A 20,004-nucleotide genomic window follows, 5' to 3' on the forward strand; every position below is an offset into this window, starting at 1 on the left:
GCTATCAAACTCCATCTTGGAGAGACCCGGCCACATGGCATGCACCCCAGAGTTTTCGATGTGTTCCCCAGACTATCCCCCACGCTTTCACAATCCTCCCCGAATCCGTCCCCCACTCCCCGCACGAACCCCAGAAATGCGAGTCGTGTGCCCCTTGAACTAGGCCGCACTACGGTTCATATTCTTGGCGGACTACTCCGCCTCTTTCTTCTATCTCTAGATATGGCAATTGGCATTGGCAGTCAGGGCTTGGGTGAGTACAACGGAACGGAAGCATGGTGGGCAGGCGAAGTGGGGGGCTTCCGAGGTGGCGGGTGATCCTGGCCGGGAAAGCCGGCAGTGAGGGACGGCAACGGCAGATCGGAGCCCGACCGGCCGATACTTTGGCGGATGACCCGAATTTTGTATATCCCGTGTTTCGACAAATAGGGTGCGACATTTGACATTGTCAAAAGTGCCTGCTCATCAACAGATGGAAGTTCACGATCGGGCGCAACCACATCCACAACCGACAAATCAGCCAAGACTTCTTCATCAACAACCATGCTCAAGCCCCAGGCCAACTCCACCAGGGAGCTGGTGTCTCTCGATGGCATCTGGAACTTTGCCATCGCTGACTCGGTCGACATTGAAACCGATGCACCCTGGGCCAAAACCATTCCATCAACATTGCAGGTGCCAGTCCCAGCCAGCTACAATGACATCTTCGTGGACGAGAAAATACGCAGTCATGTTGGCTGGGTCTACTACCAGCGCCAAGTCACGGTCCCCCGGAGCTGGGCCGCACAGCGTTACCTCCTACGTTTCGACGCTGCGACACACCACGGCCGCGTTTACGTCGATGAAAAGCTAGTCGCTGATCATTCAGGCGGATACACGCCCTTCGAGGCGGACATCACCGACGTCGTCAGACCAGGTCAGAAGTTCCGGCTCACCGTGGCTGTTAGCAACGAACTTACTTGGGAGACGATACCGCCCGGGCGGATTGAGACTCTTGCCAATGGAAGACGAAAACAGCATTATCAGCATGACTTTTTCAACTATGCCGGGCTTGCAAGATCGGGGTATCTCTATTCAGTGCCTCAAAACCGCATTAAAGACATCACTGTCGTAACAGAGATTGGCGGTAACAGCCAGGGAGTCGTCGATTTTGAGATCGAAACGACACATCCTGTCACAGACGACGTGGTTGAGATTCTGGTCTTTGACGAACAAGGGTCTCTTGTGGCGTCTGCAAACACTTCCAAAGGCCGGATCGAAATTGAGTCGGCTCATCTTTGGCAACCCGGGGCTGCCTACCTGTACCAACTGCACGCCAGAGTTCTCTCCGCGCCTGGATCTGCTGATGTCCTAGACAACTATGAGCTCTCCTTCGGTATTCGAACAATCAAAGTCGAAGGAAACCGCTTCCTCATCAACGGCAGCCCCTTCTACTTCACCGGCTTCGGCAAACACGAGGACAGCCCGATCCGTGGAAAGGGCTTCGACCCAGCCTACATGATCCACGACTTCAACCTCATGTCCTGGATGGGCGCCAACTCCTTCCGCACATCGCACTACCCGTACGCCGAAGAAGTCCTGGACTACGCCGACCGGCACGGCATCGTGGTCATCAACGAGACGGCCGCGGTGGGTCTGAACCTTGGCATTATCGCGGGCATGTTCGGCATCAAGCCGCCGCCGACCTTCTGCCCGGAAGCGTGCAGCGACAAAACACAGGCCGCCCACGAGCAGGCGCTCCGGGAGCTGGTGGCGCGCGATAAGAACCACCCATCAGTGGTGATGTGGACCGTCACGAACGAGCCGGCCTCCGCCGAGCCCGGTGCTCGCGAGTACCTGGAGCCGCTGGTGTCGTTGACCCGCAAGCTGGACCCGACGCGGCCGGTGTGCTTTGCGAACATGGGCTTTGCCACGTTTGAGAAGGACCGCGTGACGGACCTGTTCGATGTCATCTGCTTGAACCGCTACTACGGGTGGTATTCGCAGACTGGGGACCTGGAAACAGCGGAGAAGGTGCTGGAAGATGATCTTTTAGGATGGCAGGATAAATATGGGAAGCCCATTATCATGACGGAGTACGGCGCGGAGGCGTTGTCTGGACTGCATTCTGTTACGGACTTGCCGTGGAGTGAGGAGTACCAAGCTAGGTTCTTGGAAATGTTCCACCGCGTGTTCGACCGGGTTGATAGCGTGGTAGGTGAGCATGTCTGGAATTTTGCGGATTTCCATACAACATCTGGTATCCATCGCGTAGATGGAAACAAAAAGGGGGTCTTCACACGGGACAGAAAACCGAAGAGCTCGGTTCATGTGTTGAAGAAGAGATGGGCAGAAATGCCAAAGAAGGCTCTATCTTGAGACTTGCTCAGTTAATAGAACCATCAAATTAAGCATGCACTTCAACAGGCCACATGGGTTTTAAGGGTTTTTAATCTCTTTTTAAGGTTATTAGAGCGTATACTGGTATCCATACAACCCCCAATAACATTACAATGGCCAGCACTTGATCGAATCATCCGAGTCCGGCACACAGCGCCCTTTTCTTCTCGTGAGTTTCTCATGATCGACTCTTTGTCTCATCCCCTTTCATCCAATCATGTTAGTGTTGGTGGGCTTTCACACCCGAACACCCATGCCTTCCCGGTAATTAAGCCGATTATGCGGTGGAGGCGTTGAAGTCGAGGGCGGTGGAGGCGTTGCCAGCCTCATCCTCGTCCTGCTTGATGTTGTTGTCGAGCTTCTTCTGCTCGGTGGCCATCTTGTCGGCGACGTCCTCGCCCTGGGCCTGCTGAGCCTGCAGCTTCAGCATGGTGGCGGTGAGCTTGAGGACCTTGTTCTTGATCTTGCCGCGCTGTTCATTGCACAGTTAGTGACGTCCTTGGTTGCTTGCGAAGATGGCTGAAGATCTTACCTGGAGAGCATCGGCCTCCTCGCCGGTGGCGGCCTCAATGGCAGGGTTGAACGCCTCCTTCTCGGCGTCGTTGGCGATCTGGTTGACGCTGTTGAGGAAGTCCAGATCGGCCTTGCTGACGGTGCTCAGGTCGGTGGGGAGACCGGAGAGCTTGTCGAGAGCCTCCTGCTTGGCAGTACCGGCGGTGCCGCCGCTGATGGAGAGGTCGTTGAAGGTCTGGGTGGAGAAGACGTTGTTCTGGCGGGCGGCCAAGGGAGCGGCGGCGACGAAGGCAGCGAAGCCGACAGCGACGAGAGAGAACTTCATTTTGAAAGGTTGGAAAGGGGGGTTTGGTGACTTTGAGAAAATTGTCGAAAGTTGAGAAGAGACGAAAAAGAGGGACACGGACCCAGAAGAATGAATGATCAAGTGCGTTTGGAAGAGATTGAAGACAGCACAGCTGTTTTGAAGAGAAGAAGAAAACAAACAAGGTTGTAATGATTGTAGAGCGTGATGAGGAAAGGAAAGAAGAAGCGGATTAGAGGATGATCGAGCTGATCTTTATAGATTCGTTCTTCAGACGATCGTCTTGTCCGTTCACACTTACGTGCCTGATTAAGCTGCATGGTTACATTGGATCATTGGATGTTTGCCTCCCATCTTTCCCACTTTTGGCAGGCCCCCTCGTTCTCGTGATGGGGAGACAACCGAGCAAGTGCTTCCATTCGGCCCCTCTCCCCTTGGATCTGATGTGCCCCGGCTGTCGCAGTCGCCATGGTCGTAGCGGCCGCTGAACGCGCACCATTCAGACAATAGACTCAAGATGGGATGGCAGGGTTCGGAAGGGCGGTTGAGACGTCAAGGTCGCGATCATGTCATCTCAGAGGCTGCAGGTCAGCCCGCCAGCCTCGAAGGAGGTTCCAGAGTTCGTGACGCATGGGTGCGATGAAGCTGCCAAGATGTTGCGGCTGCCTCTGCTAGGCCTGATCGGGAAGCTAACTGACGACCGGATCTGGCGTGCGCGACAGGGAATGCCCTGCCTGAGCGCCTGTCGTTACAACTTTGAGGCTCGTGAGGCTCCGTGGAGTTGTGTTAAGGTGCAAAAGGGGTCTCTGAGTGGCTGACATGAACGACAGAGGGGGGGATGGATCATGGACGAGGAGAAAGATTGGGCCCGGGGTTGAGACGGAGGCGCTGCTACGAGAAACTGGGGCCCTTTCGAGGGACGGTCTTGGCGATAAGCCAAGCCAAGTCGGCCTCGAGCTCCGACACTTAGCGGTATTGTCCCATTCCAGGGTCCCGGGTCTCCTACTATCTGATCCGGCTGTAGCACCCAATGGGAGATGCACTCGCAGACCGTCAATAACAAAGAAGAGTTCCGGAAGTCGACTGTTGGTTGATTGAGTTGGCGGGAAGGCTCCGAGCTTCCCCACCACCAGGGGGTTTCACGACCCTTGCCTCATACTGCCAAGCTTAACCTTCAGACGCTGTGGAGGACAATATTGGGACGGCATCAGCTTCGTCCGTGCCCACATCTGTCATGCCCATTCTTTTTTTTCTTCTTTCCTCGTCACAAGAGCCTCGGAAACGTCGGTCTGGCGCGGTTGGCTTAGCACCGGCTTTCGTCACCGCCTGGATGATGCGAGAGATGCGAGTTGAAGTGGACTCTCTACCCTGTCTCGGTGATCCCACGGAGATCCCAAACACGACGACCGAAAGACGAGATTCTTTGGGCCTGCTGATGCGCGTTTGGCTGGGCAGAATATTCTTACATTTCGTCCCATCTTGCGCCAATGTCGCGAAACTTTCTTTGACGTCAGCTCTGACAACTTGTCAACTGAATCAACTGACACTCAGGTGAACACCTCATCCCGACGGCATCCGCGCATGGCATTAGCCCAATCTTAGATGTTTGGACGGGTACACGTCCTCCCGAGCACGGTGGACGAGTCGCCGATGACGAAGACTGTCTGTCATTCGAAGACGCCCGCAGGTCCGGTCAGTAAGAGGAACAAGGGTGCCTCTGGCGATTCAGGAACCAACCTCGCATTTGCCCCCAACAGACTTTCGGGAAGCCAGGAGACTAGGAAAACAAGGTAGACGCGCTAGGTGCTTAACTGTCGCTAGTGCAGCCTGAGCCTACCGTAAACACTGGATCCCCTGCGTTGGCCTGCTTTTCCGGTCCTTTTGCGTATTTTTCCCACCACATCCAACGGCCCAAATGCCTGTCAAAACCCGCCCAGGGGCCGAGGGACACTGAAACGGCTCGTCGCCCCCTCAAAGGTTAAGCGCTGCGGGGTGGCATATTTTTGGGGCCAGGCGGATTGTCATATGTGTGTCATTATTGTTTGAATCGTGCGAATCCCTGATGTGGGCGCTGCGAAAGGCAACATCCCTAGGGCATACATACATACTCTCGTTCAACGTACAAACTCATAGTCTGGTCGTCGTACTCGCTTCTGAAACCATGCCTATATCGACCACCAATCATCCGCAGACGCAACATGAACCGGATATATCCTCCAAAGAAGCGACAGGCTCGTGACCATGGGCCAGAGGACGGAAATGATCAGGGACGGATGTCCATCAATAACAGCTCGCCGTTATCTGCATGGTTATCCCATTCCCCGTTCCTTTTTCTGCCCATGATCATCTCATCAACTGAGAGAACTCTTTCGCAACTTTATTCTCTCTTCATTCCCATTTCTCATAGATCTTTGCGTATCCCTTTTTTCTTCATCACAAGTAGATGGTCACGGCAACGCCGACAACCAATGCAACACCAGCCATTATCGTTGGTAGCCCAGCGAAATTGCTGTTGGCGCCAGAACAACCATCATCGCCATTGTTGTGGTTGGTCTTGGGCTTCGTCGCGCTGTTGGTGCCGCCGTCAACATCGCCCGTCGTCGCGCGCTTGCACACGCCATTGGCCGTTGACGTCGCCGCCGATGCAGGCGTTGTCGACGTCGACGATGTCTTGCTCTTCGCGCTGTTCAATTTATCGTGACCAGCGATGATAGTGATCGCCGTCGACCACGAGGCAGACTCGGAGCTCGCGAGAACCGTCTCGGCGGCAGCGGCGTTGTCAGCGCCACCAACAGAGCATCTTGCCGTCGAGCCTCGCGTGCAGTCGAATGTGTCAGATCTTTTTAGGTAATGTTAGTCCTTGCTGCCTTGAACAGCCCGCTGCTGCCTAGAACGGAGTTGGCGGTGTGTTACCTGAACCCGATCTTCATGGTGCTGTTGCCGTAGGTCAGCGTCACGCCGCTGAACTGCGAGCACGACGCCGCTGATCGAAAGTTTGACGTGCATGCCAACAGGAACTCGGTCGAGGACGGAGCCGCCGTGATGACGGACGCGTAAATGTTTTCGCCGGCGCGTGTGGAGCGCGGCGGCAGCCACACGGTCGACTTCTCCGTCTTTGTCGACGACTGGGCTGCGACCGGGCTGACGAAGCCAACGGCGGCGGCAAGGAGCACAAGTTGTTGCAAAAACATCATTTTGTACAGCCACAGTAGTTTCAGTTTCTGTCTCTATTTTTTGCGTTGGACTTTCCGACATTCACAGCTTGGAACGTGCTACCAGACGATGATGCCGTTATATCTTATGCCTATCTCTACGTCCTTTGACATCAGATGAACGCCCGGAACAGTAGCGTTTTGGATCCTCTGCCCTCTCTGAATGTCCTCCCGCCCGGGGCGGAATGGAGGCCTCGTGCTCCGCCCCGATCTGTCAGACGGCGAGGACGTTGATTGGCGCTGTTCATCCAGACAGGCACGGTTGGTTGGCTCTATGCAGTTAGTGACGATGCAGTAAGAAAAGTCGCGTGGAAGACTAAACATCCTGGGCTGTGTTGCCGCCCGGTGTTGGTGCAGTTGGAAGACTGCAGCGGTGTTGGCGCTCTGCAGTAGGTGCAGCATGTTGGTCCAACATGCTGAACAAACACAAAAACAGGCTGCATGCCAAGGAATTTCCCTCTGTAATTCTGAGGTTGGAGCAATCTCGCCAAAGCTGCGCCACGAGAGACTATTGGCCAGGGGGCCAGAAATGACTCTTCGCGTCACATTTCAGCGAGCTGTGCCGCTCATAGGCTACCGGGATTAAATGTTGAAGAAAACTCTGGTGATGGCGGTGAAACTGGTGCCAGACATCGGACCCTTCCTTCGAGCACACCACACGGTTAGCCGTAGCGGCGGTTTGTCCGGATCCTCGGTGCATAAGCCCGGCGACTTCGGCGGCCCACGGGGACCGTCCGCCGCGGCGGGGCCACCGTCCCGGCCCCGAGGAAATCGGCGCTTGGTCCCGCTCGTGGGCTACCCTAGAGTAGAGCGTGCTTCCATCTCTGCAATCGGTTCGTTCGGGAGTGTCAAGCATGGGTGAATGCGGCCAACGGAAGGGCCCGTTGCAATTTGAAATTTACAGGCCAGACACGTTGCGACTACAGCAAACCCCCAAACATTTGTCACGGCAAGATTGCAACACCACCTTTCCGTATCCACACCGGGGTGGTATGCTCCCACCCACATTGGCACCAACACGAATTTTGCGTGTTTGCGCGTCAAAAAAGGGAGTACTGCCAGTGACGGAATGTCGGCTCGCGCCACCCACTGGGACCAACATGCGGCGAGCAGCCTTGGGAAAAACTGGCAGGCGTGAGGAGGCGAGTGGGCTATGCCCCATCAGATAGATGAGGCATAACCAATCAGGGCTGCAGGTCGCGTGACATTTCTCTTGTTGGGCCCGAAGCGCTTAGCAGTGGAGAGGCTCGGCGCGTCCCGTCCTCCCGACTCAATGATGAAAGCTTGCCTCTCCGTCGCATTTGCCCGCTCTCCTCTAGAAGCTCCACCGCCGCCCCAACTTCGTCAAACCACTCTTCTTCCCCGGGGCCCTGGGCTCTTTACTTTTTTTTCGTACTGTTTTCTGGCTAGCCTCAAACCCGCGACGAGAGCATGTCCTCCTCTGCCGTCAATCAGAGACACCACTCGCCACATCACGCTACTGCAAATAACTCACCCGCCGACGACGAGGGCATCGGCGACGATGACGACTACCTCCTGTTCAGCGCGGAGCCGGATGGGTGGAAGTCTATGACTTCGTCAATAAAGAACCATGTTCATTACGGAGGCAGACGGTACGAATATTCCCATTCGGCGCACGTTCAGACTTCACCGCTTGTTGCCTGGAGTCTTCGTGCTGATGAGATCATCCAGATATCACCGCTACAGAGATGGAAAATACCCCTTTCCGAACGACATGATTGAGCAAGGAAGAGAATATCTGAAGCATGATATGATTACGCGTGTGACCGAGGGCCGACGTTTCCATGCGCCGATCGGGAGTCACCCGCAGAAGATTCTCGATTTAGGCACCGGCGTAGGTAAGTGAGAGCAAAGTGTGTGAAGTGTTTGCGACATGAGCTGACATTCAATATCACTGCAGGCGTCTGGGCTATTGAAGGTAACAAGAGTCTGCCTTAATGGCCAGTTGCATCTTGGGACTAAATTCTGTCCAATCTAGTCGCAGACACATATCCTGGGGCGCAGGTCGTCGCCGTAGATTTGTCTCCAATACAACCAGATATGTAAGTGATGTCTGGATGTTGTTTGCATGAGGACAACCACTCACACAATTTAGGATTCCAGGAAACGTGGACTTTTTAATAGACGACATTGGAGACGAGTGGGTAGATCCTGTGAGTACCTGAAACCCTCACGAGAATTTACCATTTTCATGCCGGAGGCCGTCTCTCATGCTATGCTTTATCAGATAAGCAATGACTTTGACTTCATACATGCTCGAGACTTCCTCCCATACATAGCCGATGCTTCAATGATACTAGATAAGGCGCACAAGTTAGTTTATTCTGGTTCTTTTGTATCCAATCATATTATCACCACCACATCTAACAATTGTCACCAGTCACTTAAAACCAGGGGGCTGGATAGAAACCCAAGACTTTAATGCTGTTTTGTCATGTGACGATGGCACAATGCCGGAAGATTTTCCCGTCACCGAATTTTGGGCACATCTGCAGACGGCCCAACAGCGGGCGGCATGCGACCTTCGGATAGCAGCAAGGACGGGAGAACTCCTGCACCAAGCGGGGTTTATAAATGTGCAGTGCCGGACGTACAAGATACCAATCGGCCCCTGGGCTCACGACAACGAATTACAGCAGCACGTGGGAGGGCAAATGCGTCAGGTGTGCGCAGATTTCCTGGGAGCAGCAGGTGTGAAACCGTTCTCGAGCTTGGGAATGACGGAGACTCAGATCCAGGGATTCCTGGCAGAAGTGAGAGAGGCATTGAATGATGACAGCGTGCATACACATATGGTGTTTTGTTCTTGGGTCGGGCAAAAGGCGGCATAGCGATGGAATATTCATTTATCGATATCAATATCACGGGCACTTCCGTTCGTTTTTCCACACCATGGGTTTGATCTTCAGGTTCTAATATTGAACATTACCACAACTTTCACAGTTCTAATCCCACGGCGGAAGGATGCTCGGGCTCTTTCGTTGTTTCTATCTTCTCAGGGAGGCCACTGCCACTTGCCCTTGAAATATGTAGAGAGCCGTGATGGTCCCCGCATGACAAGGGTAATGTGACGTTGTAGGGCCAATATCTTAAAGCCGCAGGCAGCCTTGTCAAGGGACCGTTGTCAGAATGTATCTTTTAAGGGTCTATTTACCAGTCCATAACATGTCCTGCGGAAATGTGCTTGAACTAGCTGAGGTGATACCTGGAACCCAGTCTTCGCCACGAAAGTAACCACATACAGCCTATTCCGGACTCAATTTTCATCCATACCGGCAACCTATCCACAAGTTCCTGAGATGGCGCGCTCGATGAGTTGGTCAAAAATGGCAGGCTCATTTTTCAGCTTCATTCTCTGGCATCAGAGAAGTCTTGACGTGCGTGACTGGTTTTCAAACCTTTTTCAACGCGTGGTGTGGCATCGCATAGGTCTCTGAACAGTTTCAGGGAAGCGTCTAAGAATGTAGAGTCGAACGACGCTGACGGGGCTAAGACTGGGAGGTGCTTTCAGCCGCCCCCTTAGAAAGCCACCTCTCGCAACACCGAAACCCAGAGATTCGCCTAGAGTCCTATGTGTGAGGTCATTTTTAAGGTTATTCGGGTCGCTCCGCTAGATTGATGTCACCATCAGCATGTGTCAATCATCCTGGCATCGGGCTTCACAGGGCTGAAGACTACGCGCATTCTTTTATTGTGTTTGGGCGCGTAGGTTGCCCTGAAGTTTCCGAAATGAAGGCAAACCAATTCCTTGGGACAGATCTAACCATGACTCCTCAGCTAGCCTTGGTCAAGATGTTTCGAGGGCAGCGCGACGCATGTCGATTCAGCCGTAAGGCTCAGGCATTCTGTCGTGTTTCTCAAAGTCTCTATCCCTGGCTGAGGATAACCGACCAAAACATCACGGCCAGAAAGTGCTTCCATGGAATAAACAATTTAAAGGGAGGACCTTTCGCCCTTTTTTCTCCCTTCATCAATTCATCTACACGCAGTCTTTCGGTTCATTCGTTCACCCATCGACTTACACTTCTTCACATCTTGACATCCATCCATTCTTTGCACCATCATGAAGACCTTTTCGGTCATCGTAGCCCTCCTTGGCACTCCCTCGCTCGTGTCCGCGGCCATTTGTAACAACAACTGTGGCCGCGCCGTTGCTGGAACAGCCCGGCAGAGCCCTCCCTTTGCTGCCCGCCAGTCTCTATGCGAGGCTTTCGTGTCCACCACAGTCACAGTCACTCCAGGGTAAACTATCCGCATAATTCTGCGTTTGGATGACAGAAGCTAATATAAGCAAAGGGCTGTGACTGTCACTGCGAACTCCGTTGCCCGTAGGAACGTTCACGCGCCCCGACAGGCAGCTCCTGTCATCACCGGTGTTGTTCCCGCCTACGCGAGCGCCTGCGCCGATGCATCCGCGTATTGGTCGGCTTGTCAGTGTTTCTCCGGTATCTTGCCTACCACCGTTACTGTCACAGCGGCGACTCCGATTGTTACAGTTACCCGCAGTGGTCAGAGCTCCTCGGTAGTTGTCAGCTCTTCTGCTGTAGAGAGCTCTTCGGTGGCAGAGAGCTCTTCGTCATTCGTCACGATCACTCAAGTATCTTCGTCGACTCGGACATCCACAATCACGTCTGCAGTGGCGTCGTCTGTGGAGTCTTCTGCGGAGGCTTCCTCTACTGAGGCGTCTTCCGCAGAGGCATCATCCACAGACACGTCGACTAGTACAGGATTTTCAGCCACCGAGACCCCATCTCCCAGCTCCGCTACGCCTATCGAGTCCTCCTCGACCTCTACTACTCCCTCCGCCGACAGCACTACGTTCAGCATCGGCAGCACCTGCACTCCTACTCCCGTCTTGCCCAGTCCCACTTCTCTGATCTCTGGGGGCGATGATCTTTTCGCGAGCGCCTTACTTCCCTTCCCCATCGGCGTTTTCGGATCTTATGAAACGACCGTCTATGCCAGCAGCAACGGGTTTCTCTCGCTTTACTCTGGCTCTGGCGAATACAGTAACGAGCCGCTTCCCTCCAGTGAAATTCCCCCCGTTTCCATTTTGCCATATTGGGATGACCTGTACATCCAGACCCCGAGCCAAGCCGTCCAATACCAGGTCTTTGGTTCTGATGCTGGCAGCCGGAACGTCACCTTCGAGTGGGTGGCCGTGCACTTCGGCGAGCCAAGCCAATTCTACCACTTCACCGCCACCTTTGAGGAGGCCCAGCCTGGCATTGTCACTTACCGTTACTACACTACGTACGACAAGGGCGAGAGTGCAACTGTCGGTGTTCAAAACTTGCGGAACGGTAACAACTTCTCCGTTCAAGTTGGGTACAACTCGCTTGGGTCTGCGCCGGACAGAACATTCCTTCGCTTGGACACCACTGGTGCGGGGAGCTTCACCACAGGGGCATTTGAGACCTCAGACTGCTAAGCTAATATCCGTCTTTGGAGGGCTTCTTCTTGTGTTCTCTTTTTGCCGGGTGTTGTCGAACCTCATTGACACTGCCATGTCGGAAAGCATGTTTATCTGTCAAGAGGCCATGACACAACACGCGTCTGACATCCGTGGCTATCAGATATCAAATACCTTTCTTGAGAAGCTCCGGCGAAATAGATTGTCATCGTTTATGACGGGGTTCACTCATCGGCAGAGGAACGTTAGACTCAGAGAGTGAGTAGGATTTGGAACCGTTGTTAATCTAGTCTATCAGCCCGAGAACCAAAACCAAACGCTGTCCTCACTTCTGCTTCCAACCGGTGAAACGAAGATGTCATAACTTGTAAATCTGGTGATGGAAGCGGGGCAATGTGAGATTGCGATAGACCCCGGGGGTGGGCACCAACTCCGGCACGACCATGAGACCTGCGTCGGCCCATACGCACATAACCTTGGCGAAGAGGGGAAGTTGCGCTGTCGAGCGGACGTGTTGCCCAAATCGACGTTCAGGTTGGAAACAACTTGCATGGAAACCCCTTCTCATTGGTCCTAGACGGCAACCCTGGCTTTGTTGGTGCAGGCAGATGATTTTGTGTCTGGGCAGGTCTCACGCCGTTCTAACAATGGATCTGGCAGTTGGTGCGTTGGTTGAGAAACTCTCATGCTTAAAAGAATGTTCTTCCCGATTGCTGATCTCTGGCTTGCTTCTCTCCTTTTCATTCACATTCAATCTTCCAGCAAAGAAGTGGTGTATTCTTTCATATTCAAGTCTGCGACGTCAGACCTCAAGTATGGGAATCACCAACGAACCTCCGTCCGCGCAAAACCAGGTGTCTGCGGCTGATCTCTCTACTTCCGAGATAGGGACAGCCCCGGTGCTGAACGAAATTCCGACAGTTGAACCAGCACCGCCCGAGGTCGATGATGCCGTCGTAAGTGCATCCACGCACTGGATGCTGTCAATCAAAATTCTTAAGGCTATAGGACGACGGCTCTTCTATCGACAAGCAAATGTAAGCGCGCTTGGTCAATAGACATTATTTCTTTCGCTTATCGTCTCAGCACCATATACACAAAATCGCTTTCATCGAGCATCGTTGACTATCCAGTTTACTATGGACGAAGATATCATGCTTTTCGCCGAGGAGGTGAGTCTCGGTTTAGATACGTGGTCACTACGTGTTTACCTAACCCCAGAGTAGCCTACGTACTCCCGAACGATGATGTAGGTTATCATGAGAATAAGGGATTGCACATTCCTGATGATTACAGTTGTAGATGGAGCGCTTGGAGATGACCCATGCCATGGCAGTGAAGGCAATTGGAAACAGACTCTATCTAGCCCCGCTTGAGAAAGACAAGGTTCAGAGATTACTTGACATTGGCACTGGGATCGGTATTTGTGAGTATTGACCTCTGTTTTCAAGCGAAGTGATAGCACGGGGTTAGCTTTCATTGTACAGGGGCTATCGAGATGGCCGACGTTTTCCCAAACGCCGAGGTGAAGTGCTTCGAGGGGCTGCGCTCACTGCGCTACCGCTAACATGGGGGCAGATCATCGGCAATGACTTGAGCGCTATCCAGCCCGGATGGTAATGAATAATGAGCGGCAAGTCGTCCGCGTTTAGAATCTAGACTGACATACCTAGGGTGCCCCCCAACGTCAAGTTTGAGATTGATGACGTTGAGAGTTCGTGGGCTGGAGTCAAAAAATACGACTACATATTCGTTAGACATATGCTTGTCGCTATCGCCGATTGGCCCAAGTTAGTTCGCAATGTTTTCAAGTAAGTTTAGACTCCTCCCGTGAGCTTTGGAACAAGATTGCATCTAAGTGCAGTGAATTTTCAGATATCTCAACCCTGGGGGCTGGGCTGAGTTCCAAGATCTGAACTCTGAGTACTATTCAGACGACGGAACATATGCCGAGGAGCATGCTACGCGCAAGTGGAACAAGCAGTTCGTGGACGCTTGTGAGTCTATGGGTCGAACCGGCCGCCCAGGACTGAAGCTAGAAGAGTGGGATAAGGGCGCTGGGTTCCAGAACGTGAAGCACTCTAAATTCAATTGCCCTGTCGGTCCCTGGGCTAAGGACCCTCACCACAGAGAGGTCGGCATGCTGAACCTGATTCGAACACTGGACGGGTTAGAGGCCTTTTCTCTTAAGCTCTTTTGCGATGTCTTAGGACAGACGAAGGACGAGGTCATTGTGATGCTGGCGAAGGTCCGGCAAGAGATCAAGAGCAACGCACTCCACGCTATGTTCGATCAGTATGTGGACCAGCCATTGCCGATGATTATTTTGTTTGTGATGGAGGCGCTGATATGTCGATAGCCATGTTGTATACGGACAGAAGCCGGAAGATCAGTCGGAAGAGTCAGACGAAAAGTAAGGACACACGGGCATCAGTCTTTCTGGAACTCTCAAAGCTTCCTGTGTCGGCAACGCGTCAGAGACAATAACTTAACCATGTCATAGTGTGGGAAGCATTATTGACCATGGGTGAAAGACTGCAGATCAAACCAGAGACCACGCGTGACGATGGCTAAGAGTCCTTAAGCCCCCACGTCTGCTAAAGGCACTCATTTGCCTGAAAATACAGAGGGTTGGCTGTCGACTCGTGTACAATAAGGATTTCATTTCTTTTGACCGGGCGATGTTTGACCTAAGACCATACAAACAGCTCTTAAGGTACCCGATTTGAAGTGTAAATAGTAGAAGTTTTCAGATTCGCCGATGATGGGTGTCCCAAAGGTGGAATAAATACTGCACAGTATGTGCTGGACAAGGCGGCTACTACATGGATGATGGCACTCTGCCAACCGAGGTGTGTCCACCTGGAAGGCCTCGCTAATAGCGTGGGCGTCTTGCAAGGTCGAGGTTGTTGAGGTCGTCAGTGCGCCAGATCCCTCATCCTGAATGCACCGCATCACTCTCCACAACCGAGTCAGACTGGCCGCCGCGCAAATTCACTTTACTTTAGAAAAACATACAATAAAAGCACAGTTTCAGAGTCACATGATCACTGCTTCAGCTTGTGGTATGAAAAGGGTAGCAAAACAGCAAAAGAAATCGACGAAGACAAGATTCGAACTTGCGCGGCCGAAGCCAATTGATATCGGGGGTAATTCGAGTCAATCCCATTCACCACTCTGGCACTTCGCCGTGATTTCCGCAGAGCTTATCGCAGAATATTACTGTGTTGTTGTGAGCCGCATGTAGCCGAGGGGTCCTGTCACACGCAATACCCCGCATCAGAGAGACCTTTAGTGCATTTTTAGGACATATTCCAGGGCAATAGCCTTCTAATCGCGACTTGTGTGCATGCTCAATTCCTTACGTATTGACTGCCTGGTTGACCCACGCGATGCAACCGTAATCGATTATTTGATCGCTCCAGCTGCGCATGAAGCTGCCTTTGAAGCTGCCTTTGCGATACCTACTTGGTAATCGCGTTTAGCGTTATTCTGGAAGGTCAGGCAGGTGAGGGCAGCTGCGGCCATGTTGTGTATCAGTAGTGAAGTGGCTCTAGTGGTAATCTGATGCTTGCGGCCTCAGCTCAGCGAGATGTAATGAGACATGCAGCTTATTTATCGGCTATTGGCTTGGTATTCTGCTTGGTTCCAGGGTCTTCTGCGAGCCTCTAATTAACATGATGGGCGCGCCGTGGGTAGGAAATGTGGTCCAAAGTACTTCATGCCGTCCATGCCGACTTGGGTAGGTCAGTGGTTATGTTAGTGGATATGGAGGGTCCAGGATAGGAATTATCAGCGAATACGGGACAAATAACCGCGGTTGACGTTGTTTTCCTCATTCTATGTGACAGTGACAGAGAAGCTTTGAAAAGGAAACGTTAGAACAATAGAACCCTTGAACAGCGTTAGCGCAAATGCAGTTTCTAGTGTTGGCAATCATATGTCAACTCGAGTTGATGGATACAAAAGTCCTGCGCAGAGCAGCTGAAACGCACCATTCGATGCCCAACGCCAGGATGAACGATTGGGCACCTTGGGTGGGCACCCTGGACGTTTGTACACTGGAAGATGAAGAACGAGAACAGGAAAAGGGCTCCCAACCGCCAATCATCGTGTGTCAGCATCAACCGCGTAAAAGGTTGCCTCCTTTAAGGAAACCAACTGTTGATGTAGCGTTTTGACGCACAGCTGTGCACATGAGTTTTCGGTCTTGTGTTTCTCCAGCAAGCACACCAAAAGTAACGACTACTATGGAGGCTGCGGCGATTGATATATTTCTGGTTAATTTGCAGGTACAGCAATACTCATCTAAGCCCTAAGAAGCCGCTTAAGAAATTGTTGAACCTTCAAGACTCCTGCGCAATGTAAACTCGGTGTCGAGAGTCGGGACATTTCATCGGGCTATTCCCAGTTCTGTCGGTTCTCAATTCTCAAACGATCCAACCTCAAGATAAGCCTCACTTACTTTCAGCCATGGTCTCTTCAGCTGAATGCAAGGTCATACTTTAAATCAAAAAGTAGTCCACTTATTCCGTTAGGTGTCGTTGTTTACAGTAAGACATACCCACAGTAATGTCCAATATTGCACTCAATCTGGGCCGGTAGGCGGGCTGGATGCCTTTACGACGATCTTCAGCTCCCCTCATCGTAGATCTTATGTTGTACGGCGTGTCACTTATCAGAAAAGTCGCAATAGTTACCCGTTTCAGAACAAGCTCACGAAAATTGCTTGCTCACAATTAGCGCGTTACGGAGCATAATGGCCTTTTTTCTGGTATTTGGCCCTACCTTTAAATCGCTGCTGACCGACGTTTTAATGGCTAGTTAGTGAGCACAACATCAAAAGTGAATCATCCAGCATTTAGCCATGTCAGACTACTTCGTCCCGCAAGGTCAGTCATCTTCTTTACTTCCTCGCTGGTATACTACTAAATCGGCATGTTTTTAGACCGGGAAGAGTTTTGGGGAGACAATCTCGAGATGCTCACAGCAGCGGAACAGTACGAGAAACGAATCCACGAATTAGTCAACAACGGCCTTGTCAAAGACACTTTCAGACATCCATGGCAACGGGAGATCTATCGGTACAATTTCCCCCAAGTTTCCGTACGTGTCTTCTCGGGACATGTTGGCCCGTCCAACTTTCAGGGAAACCAAAAAGAGATCTTTTATCACTATGACCAGGGACGTGACAATGAATCTTCGGAGCCTTTCCGACGGCTCATTCTTCTGGAAGACGTGGACCCGCGATTCGCAGAGCTCTTAGGTGTGGAATTAGATATTCCACCTGAGTTCTGGCTTGCTCACTGCGATGGAACGTGCCACCTGAATACGGTCGATGGCATGTTAAATCATCAAGGGCGTTCAACCTATTGGAGGGTACCTGTTCCGCAGACGAGGTTTCTCCCCCATGACGACAACCGAAAAACGGGAGAATACTATATCGAAACAGGAGCATTCGACCGTTTCAGTCAGCAAGTGAATGAGCATGATTCAATTGTGAGATTTGAAGGTTTCATATCCTTCTGGGGAAAGAAGCATGATAACGGTTGGACAGGTATGTTCATTCCCAGAGAAACGACTTCTGGCTAATGTGAAGGTGTTGTAGCCGTGGTTCTCGTGGATCCTCAGTTGACTTGCCTTCGATTACACGAGGTTGGAACGCGGATCTTTGCCAAAGACAGCTCCTACGTGAGAAAAGATATTTTCAAGTTTGTCAATGTCAGCGGAAGGGGCTCAGATGTCCCAAATCCGCATCTGTGTGTTCCGTTCGACGTTCTCAACGCAGCTTACGGAGAATTTACCGACGTCATCAACATGGAGAACAATTTCAGGCCTAACGACGGCCGCTGCACTCAGAACAATTGCCTCAATCCGGAGGACAGCGAGTCCAAACAAGACCTTGTCGCCGAGAAAAATCTCAAGGACCCTTTTGTTGCAACCATTCTGATACGCAACCTGGTATATTCTATGTGGAACGAGGAAACTTTGCGTTTCACCAGTCAAATCAATGATGCGTTACTTGACGACCGTAACGAGTGGGAGTGGGCCGACTTCAATGTTGAACAATACGTTGATCGCTTGGAAAGTAACATTGGAGTTGATGGCAAAGGCTACCAAGACGCTATGCTGAAGCTTCAAAACACTTGGAGCCGGAAGCAAAGTATCCGGCACATGATGGATGCATTTCTGGCTGTTAATACGGACCTAGACGGTTTTGACTACGACCTCGCAGCTGTTGTCAATGGAAAGATCGATAACCGAGTTCAGGCGCACATGGTCTTGGAACAAAGACGCTGGAAGGCGATCAATGAAAAGTTGCAGGAGCTTGAACTCAGGATCGGACTTTTCATGGAAAACTACGCAACGCGAGCCCAGTTGCTGAATGCTTATGCCGCTCATCGCCAAGCGAGAAGCGCTGGCCAGCTCACAAAACTTGCAACAGTAGCAGTTCCCTTTTCTGTGGTATCAGCCATCTTCTCAATGGGAGGCGACTTTGCAGCTGGGGAAAGGCTGTTTGGTATCTTTTGGGCAATTACTTTACCTGTGACTGGGTTGTTGTTGATTTGGATCATCTTTTCTGTCAAGTTGTCAGAGTCACAGGCATGGATTCAGGAGAAGATGATGGAAAAATGGCGTTCCCGTCGAGAGAATGGTTTTCACACCTTTAGTAGACGAAAGGAGGGCAAAGCGGTGTAGGACAGTCTGACTGGACACACAGTGGGAGCTTTTCAGTGCGGAGTTTCACAATTTGGTCAAATCTAGAGCCTGTAGCCCAGCACTAAAATTTCCAAAACGGCTGCAGTACCCGCGGTTTAAACCAAAAGCAGAAGCTCCTTGCGCCGATGTTGAATTCGTACGTGGACAAAGAAGCGCATTGTCCACGTTATCATAAACATCAAACTCCCACTTAACTTCGCCTGCCTTTCCCTTGATCAAGGTTGTCGTCTTCGGAATTGAAGCCGAGACAAGCACCTAACTTTCCCAGGCCGCCGCCTTTTCCAGCGGCTGGTCACTACCGCCCACAATGCCGCTGAAAATGCGCCCCGCAACAACCGCGGACGGGCCGGCCCTAACCGCCGTCTATCTGTCCGCTTTCAGCGACAACCCCGTCGCCGCAACATGCTTTCCAGCAAGCTCGCAAGAGTGTCACGACTTTCTCCTCAAAGCCTTCGCTGATGAAGCGACGGACCCGCGCTGTAGCGTGTTCGTCGTCACGGACTCTGATAACGTGGAAGACCCGGATCTCGTCATTGCCTGGGCGAAGTGGGTGCATCCAGCCAAGGACGGCGAAGTGAATGTGGAGCCGCCGCCTCCGGAAGACGTCTGGCCACAGGAGGGCAACCCGGTCTTTGCAAACGAGTTCTTTGGCGGTATTGGGAGGAAGCATGCGGCTATCCTCGGCGATGTGAGGCACTGGTATCTCGAACTGATCGTCTGCCGCAAGGAGCACCAAGGGAAGGGTGCGGCGACGCCGTTGCTGCGATGGGGATGTGAGAAGGCCGATGAGGGGGGCTCGATAGCATTTCTGGAGTCCATGTCCAAGGCGAAGGCGGTCTATGAGAAGTACGGGTTTGAGCCGGTGGACTACATGGAGTTCAGGACGCCCAGCGGAGTGGTCGTTACCCAGGACTTCATGTTAAGGAAAGGAAGGGCGGTGGAAGATTTCGAACGGGTCATGGCGAACATAAGAAGCCTCAAGTAGACACTGCAATCCTCAGAGCTTTGCAGTCCGGGCCGTTTCCACACACGCGCGTGTAATCCGCATATCCTGAGCTAAAGCGACTGTCTTATATTTCCTATGTGCTCGCTTTCGTCGTTGTCGTCGTGGTTCATCGTTATTATTATTATCACTGCCCGTTTCGTTTTCTCTACTGTTGCCGTCCTTATAGAAGTACTAGGTACAATTCCATTGCGCTTATAGAGGACAATAGCCGCCTAACAAGCCTCGTTCCCCATCATTAAGCTGATCGGATAGATTCTAATTGCACTCTCAAACATTTGTGATGGAAAAGTAATACACCTCTTATTTGAATACCAATTCAAGATGCCTAGCCCAAGTCTCACGCATAACGCCTCTCCTTTTCCTGCCAACTCAAAGGCATGGCCTCTCCAACTGTTCCGAATGTGACATAGCCAGTTTCTTCCGTAGGCCTGATGTC

The 20,004-nt window shown here is 52.1% G+C and overlaps 9 protein-coding genes across 9 annotated transcripts; 7 read left to right on the forward strand and 2 right to left on the reverse strand.

The window, feature by feature from the left end:
* Positions 1 to 543: 543 nt before the first annotated feature.
* Positions 544 to 2,358, forward strand: uidA-0 (Beta-glucuronidase; the record flags this gene model as incomplete). Its single annotated transcript, XM_032020688.1, has 1 exon — positions 544 to 2,358. The coding sequence occupies one exon, from the start codon at positions 544 to 546 to the stop codon at positions 2,356 to 2,358; it is 1,815 nt and encodes a 604-aa protein (XP_031882329.1).
* A 298-nt stretch (positions 2,359 to 2,656) lies between these two features.
* On the reverse strand, positions 2,657 to 3,217 carry CGGC5_v003154 (uncharacterized protein; the record flags this gene model as incomplete). The annotated part of the gene is made up of 2 exons (XM_032020689.1): positions 2,657 to 2,851; positions 2,912 to 3,217. 2 exons carry the CDS (start codon positions 3,215 to 3,217, stop codon positions 2,657 to 2,659), a joined length of 501 nt encoding a protein of 166 aa, XP_031882328.1.
* Positions 3,218 to 5,629: 2,412 nt separating this feature from the next.
* Positions 5,630 to 6,390, reverse strand: CGGC5_v003155 (uncharacterized protein; the record flags this gene model as incomplete). Its single annotated transcript, XM_032020690.1, has 2 exons — positions 5,630 to 6,035; positions 6,110 to 6,390. The coding sequence occupies 2 exons, from the start codon at positions 6,388 to 6,390 to the stop codon at positions 5,630 to 5,632; spliced, it is 687 nt and encodes a 228-aa protein (XP_031882335.1).
* A 1,449-nt stretch (positions 6,391 to 7,839) lies between these two features.
* On the forward strand, positions 7,840 to 9,260 carry CGGC5_v003156 (Secondary metabolism regulator LAE1; the record flags this gene model as incomplete). Its single annotated transcript, XM_032020691.1, has 7 exons — positions 7,840 to 8,021; positions 8,101 to 8,267; positions 8,330 to 8,347; positions 8,408 to 8,471; positions 8,525 to 8,582; positions 8,657 to 8,742; positions 8,810 to 9,260. 7 exons carry the CDS (start codon positions 7,840 to 7,842, stop codon positions 9,258 to 9,260), a joined length of 1,026 nt encoding a protein of 341 aa, XP_031882334.1.
* A 1,232-nt stretch (positions 9,261 to 10,492) lies between these two features.
* On the forward strand, positions 10,493 to 11,860 carry CGGC5_v003157 (uncharacterized protein; the record flags this gene model as incomplete). The annotated part of the gene is made up of 2 exons (XM_032020692.1): positions 10,493 to 10,671; positions 10,726 to 11,860. The coding sequence occupies 2 exons, from the start codon at positions 10,493 to 10,495 to the stop codon at positions 11,858 to 11,860; spliced, it is 1,314 nt and encodes a 437-aa protein (XP_031882333.1).
* Positions 11,861 to 12,657: 797 nt separating this feature from the next.
* Positions 12,658 to 13,144, forward strand: CGGC5_v003158 (uncharacterized protein; the record flags this gene model as incomplete). The annotated part of the gene is made up of 5 exons (XM_066151087.1): positions 12,658 to 12,798; positions 12,851 to 12,879; positions 12,929 to 13,014; positions 13,069 to 13,091; positions 13,139 to 13,144. The coding sequence occupies 5 exons, from the start codon at positions 12,658 to 12,660 to the stop codon at positions 13,142 to 13,144; spliced, it is 285 nt and encodes a 94-aa protein (XP_066009561.1).
* Positions 13,145 to 13,159: 15 nt separating this feature from the next.
* On the forward strand, positions 13,160 to 14,416 carry tdiE-8 (putative methyltransferase tdiE; the record flags this gene model as incomplete). Its single annotated transcript, XM_032020693.2, has 7 exons — positions 13,160 to 13,268; positions 13,330 to 13,367; positions 13,421 to 13,458; positions 13,516 to 13,653; positions 13,718 to 14,137; positions 14,202 to 14,255; positions 14,377 to 14,416. 7 exons carry the CDS (start codon positions 13,160 to 13,162, stop codon positions 14,414 to 14,416), a joined length of 837 nt encoding a protein of 278 aa, XP_031882332.2.
* Positions 14,417 to 17,659: 3,243 nt separating this feature from the next.
* On the forward strand, positions 17,660 to 18,541 carry CGGC5_v003160 (uncharacterized protein; the record flags this gene model as incomplete). Its single annotated transcript, XM_032020695.2, has 1 exon — positions 17,660 to 18,541. One exon carries the CDS (start codon positions 17,660 to 17,662, stop codon positions 18,539 to 18,541), a length of 882 nt encoding a protein of 293 aa, XP_031882326.2.
* Positions 18,542 to 18,869: 328 nt separating this feature from the next.
* CGGC5_v003161 (uncharacterized protein) lies at positions 18,870 to 19,547 on the forward strand (the record flags this gene model as incomplete). Its single annotated transcript, XM_032020697.2, has 1 exon — positions 18,870 to 19,547. The coding sequence occupies one exon, from the start codon at positions 18,870 to 18,872 to the stop codon at positions 19,545 to 19,547; it is 678 nt and encodes a 225-aa protein (XP_031882215.2).
* Between the last annotated feature and the right edge of the window lie 457 nt (positions 19,548 to 20,004).

Source organism: Colletotrichum fructicola (assembly GCF_000319635.2).
Source record: "Colletotrichum fructicola Nara gc5 chromosome Unknown KSG_Nara_v1_contig02, whole genome shotgun sequence".
Taxonomy (NCBI): Eukaryota; Fungi; Ascomycota; class Sordariomycetes; order Glomerellales; family Glomerellaceae; genus Colletotrichum; species Colletotrichum fructicola.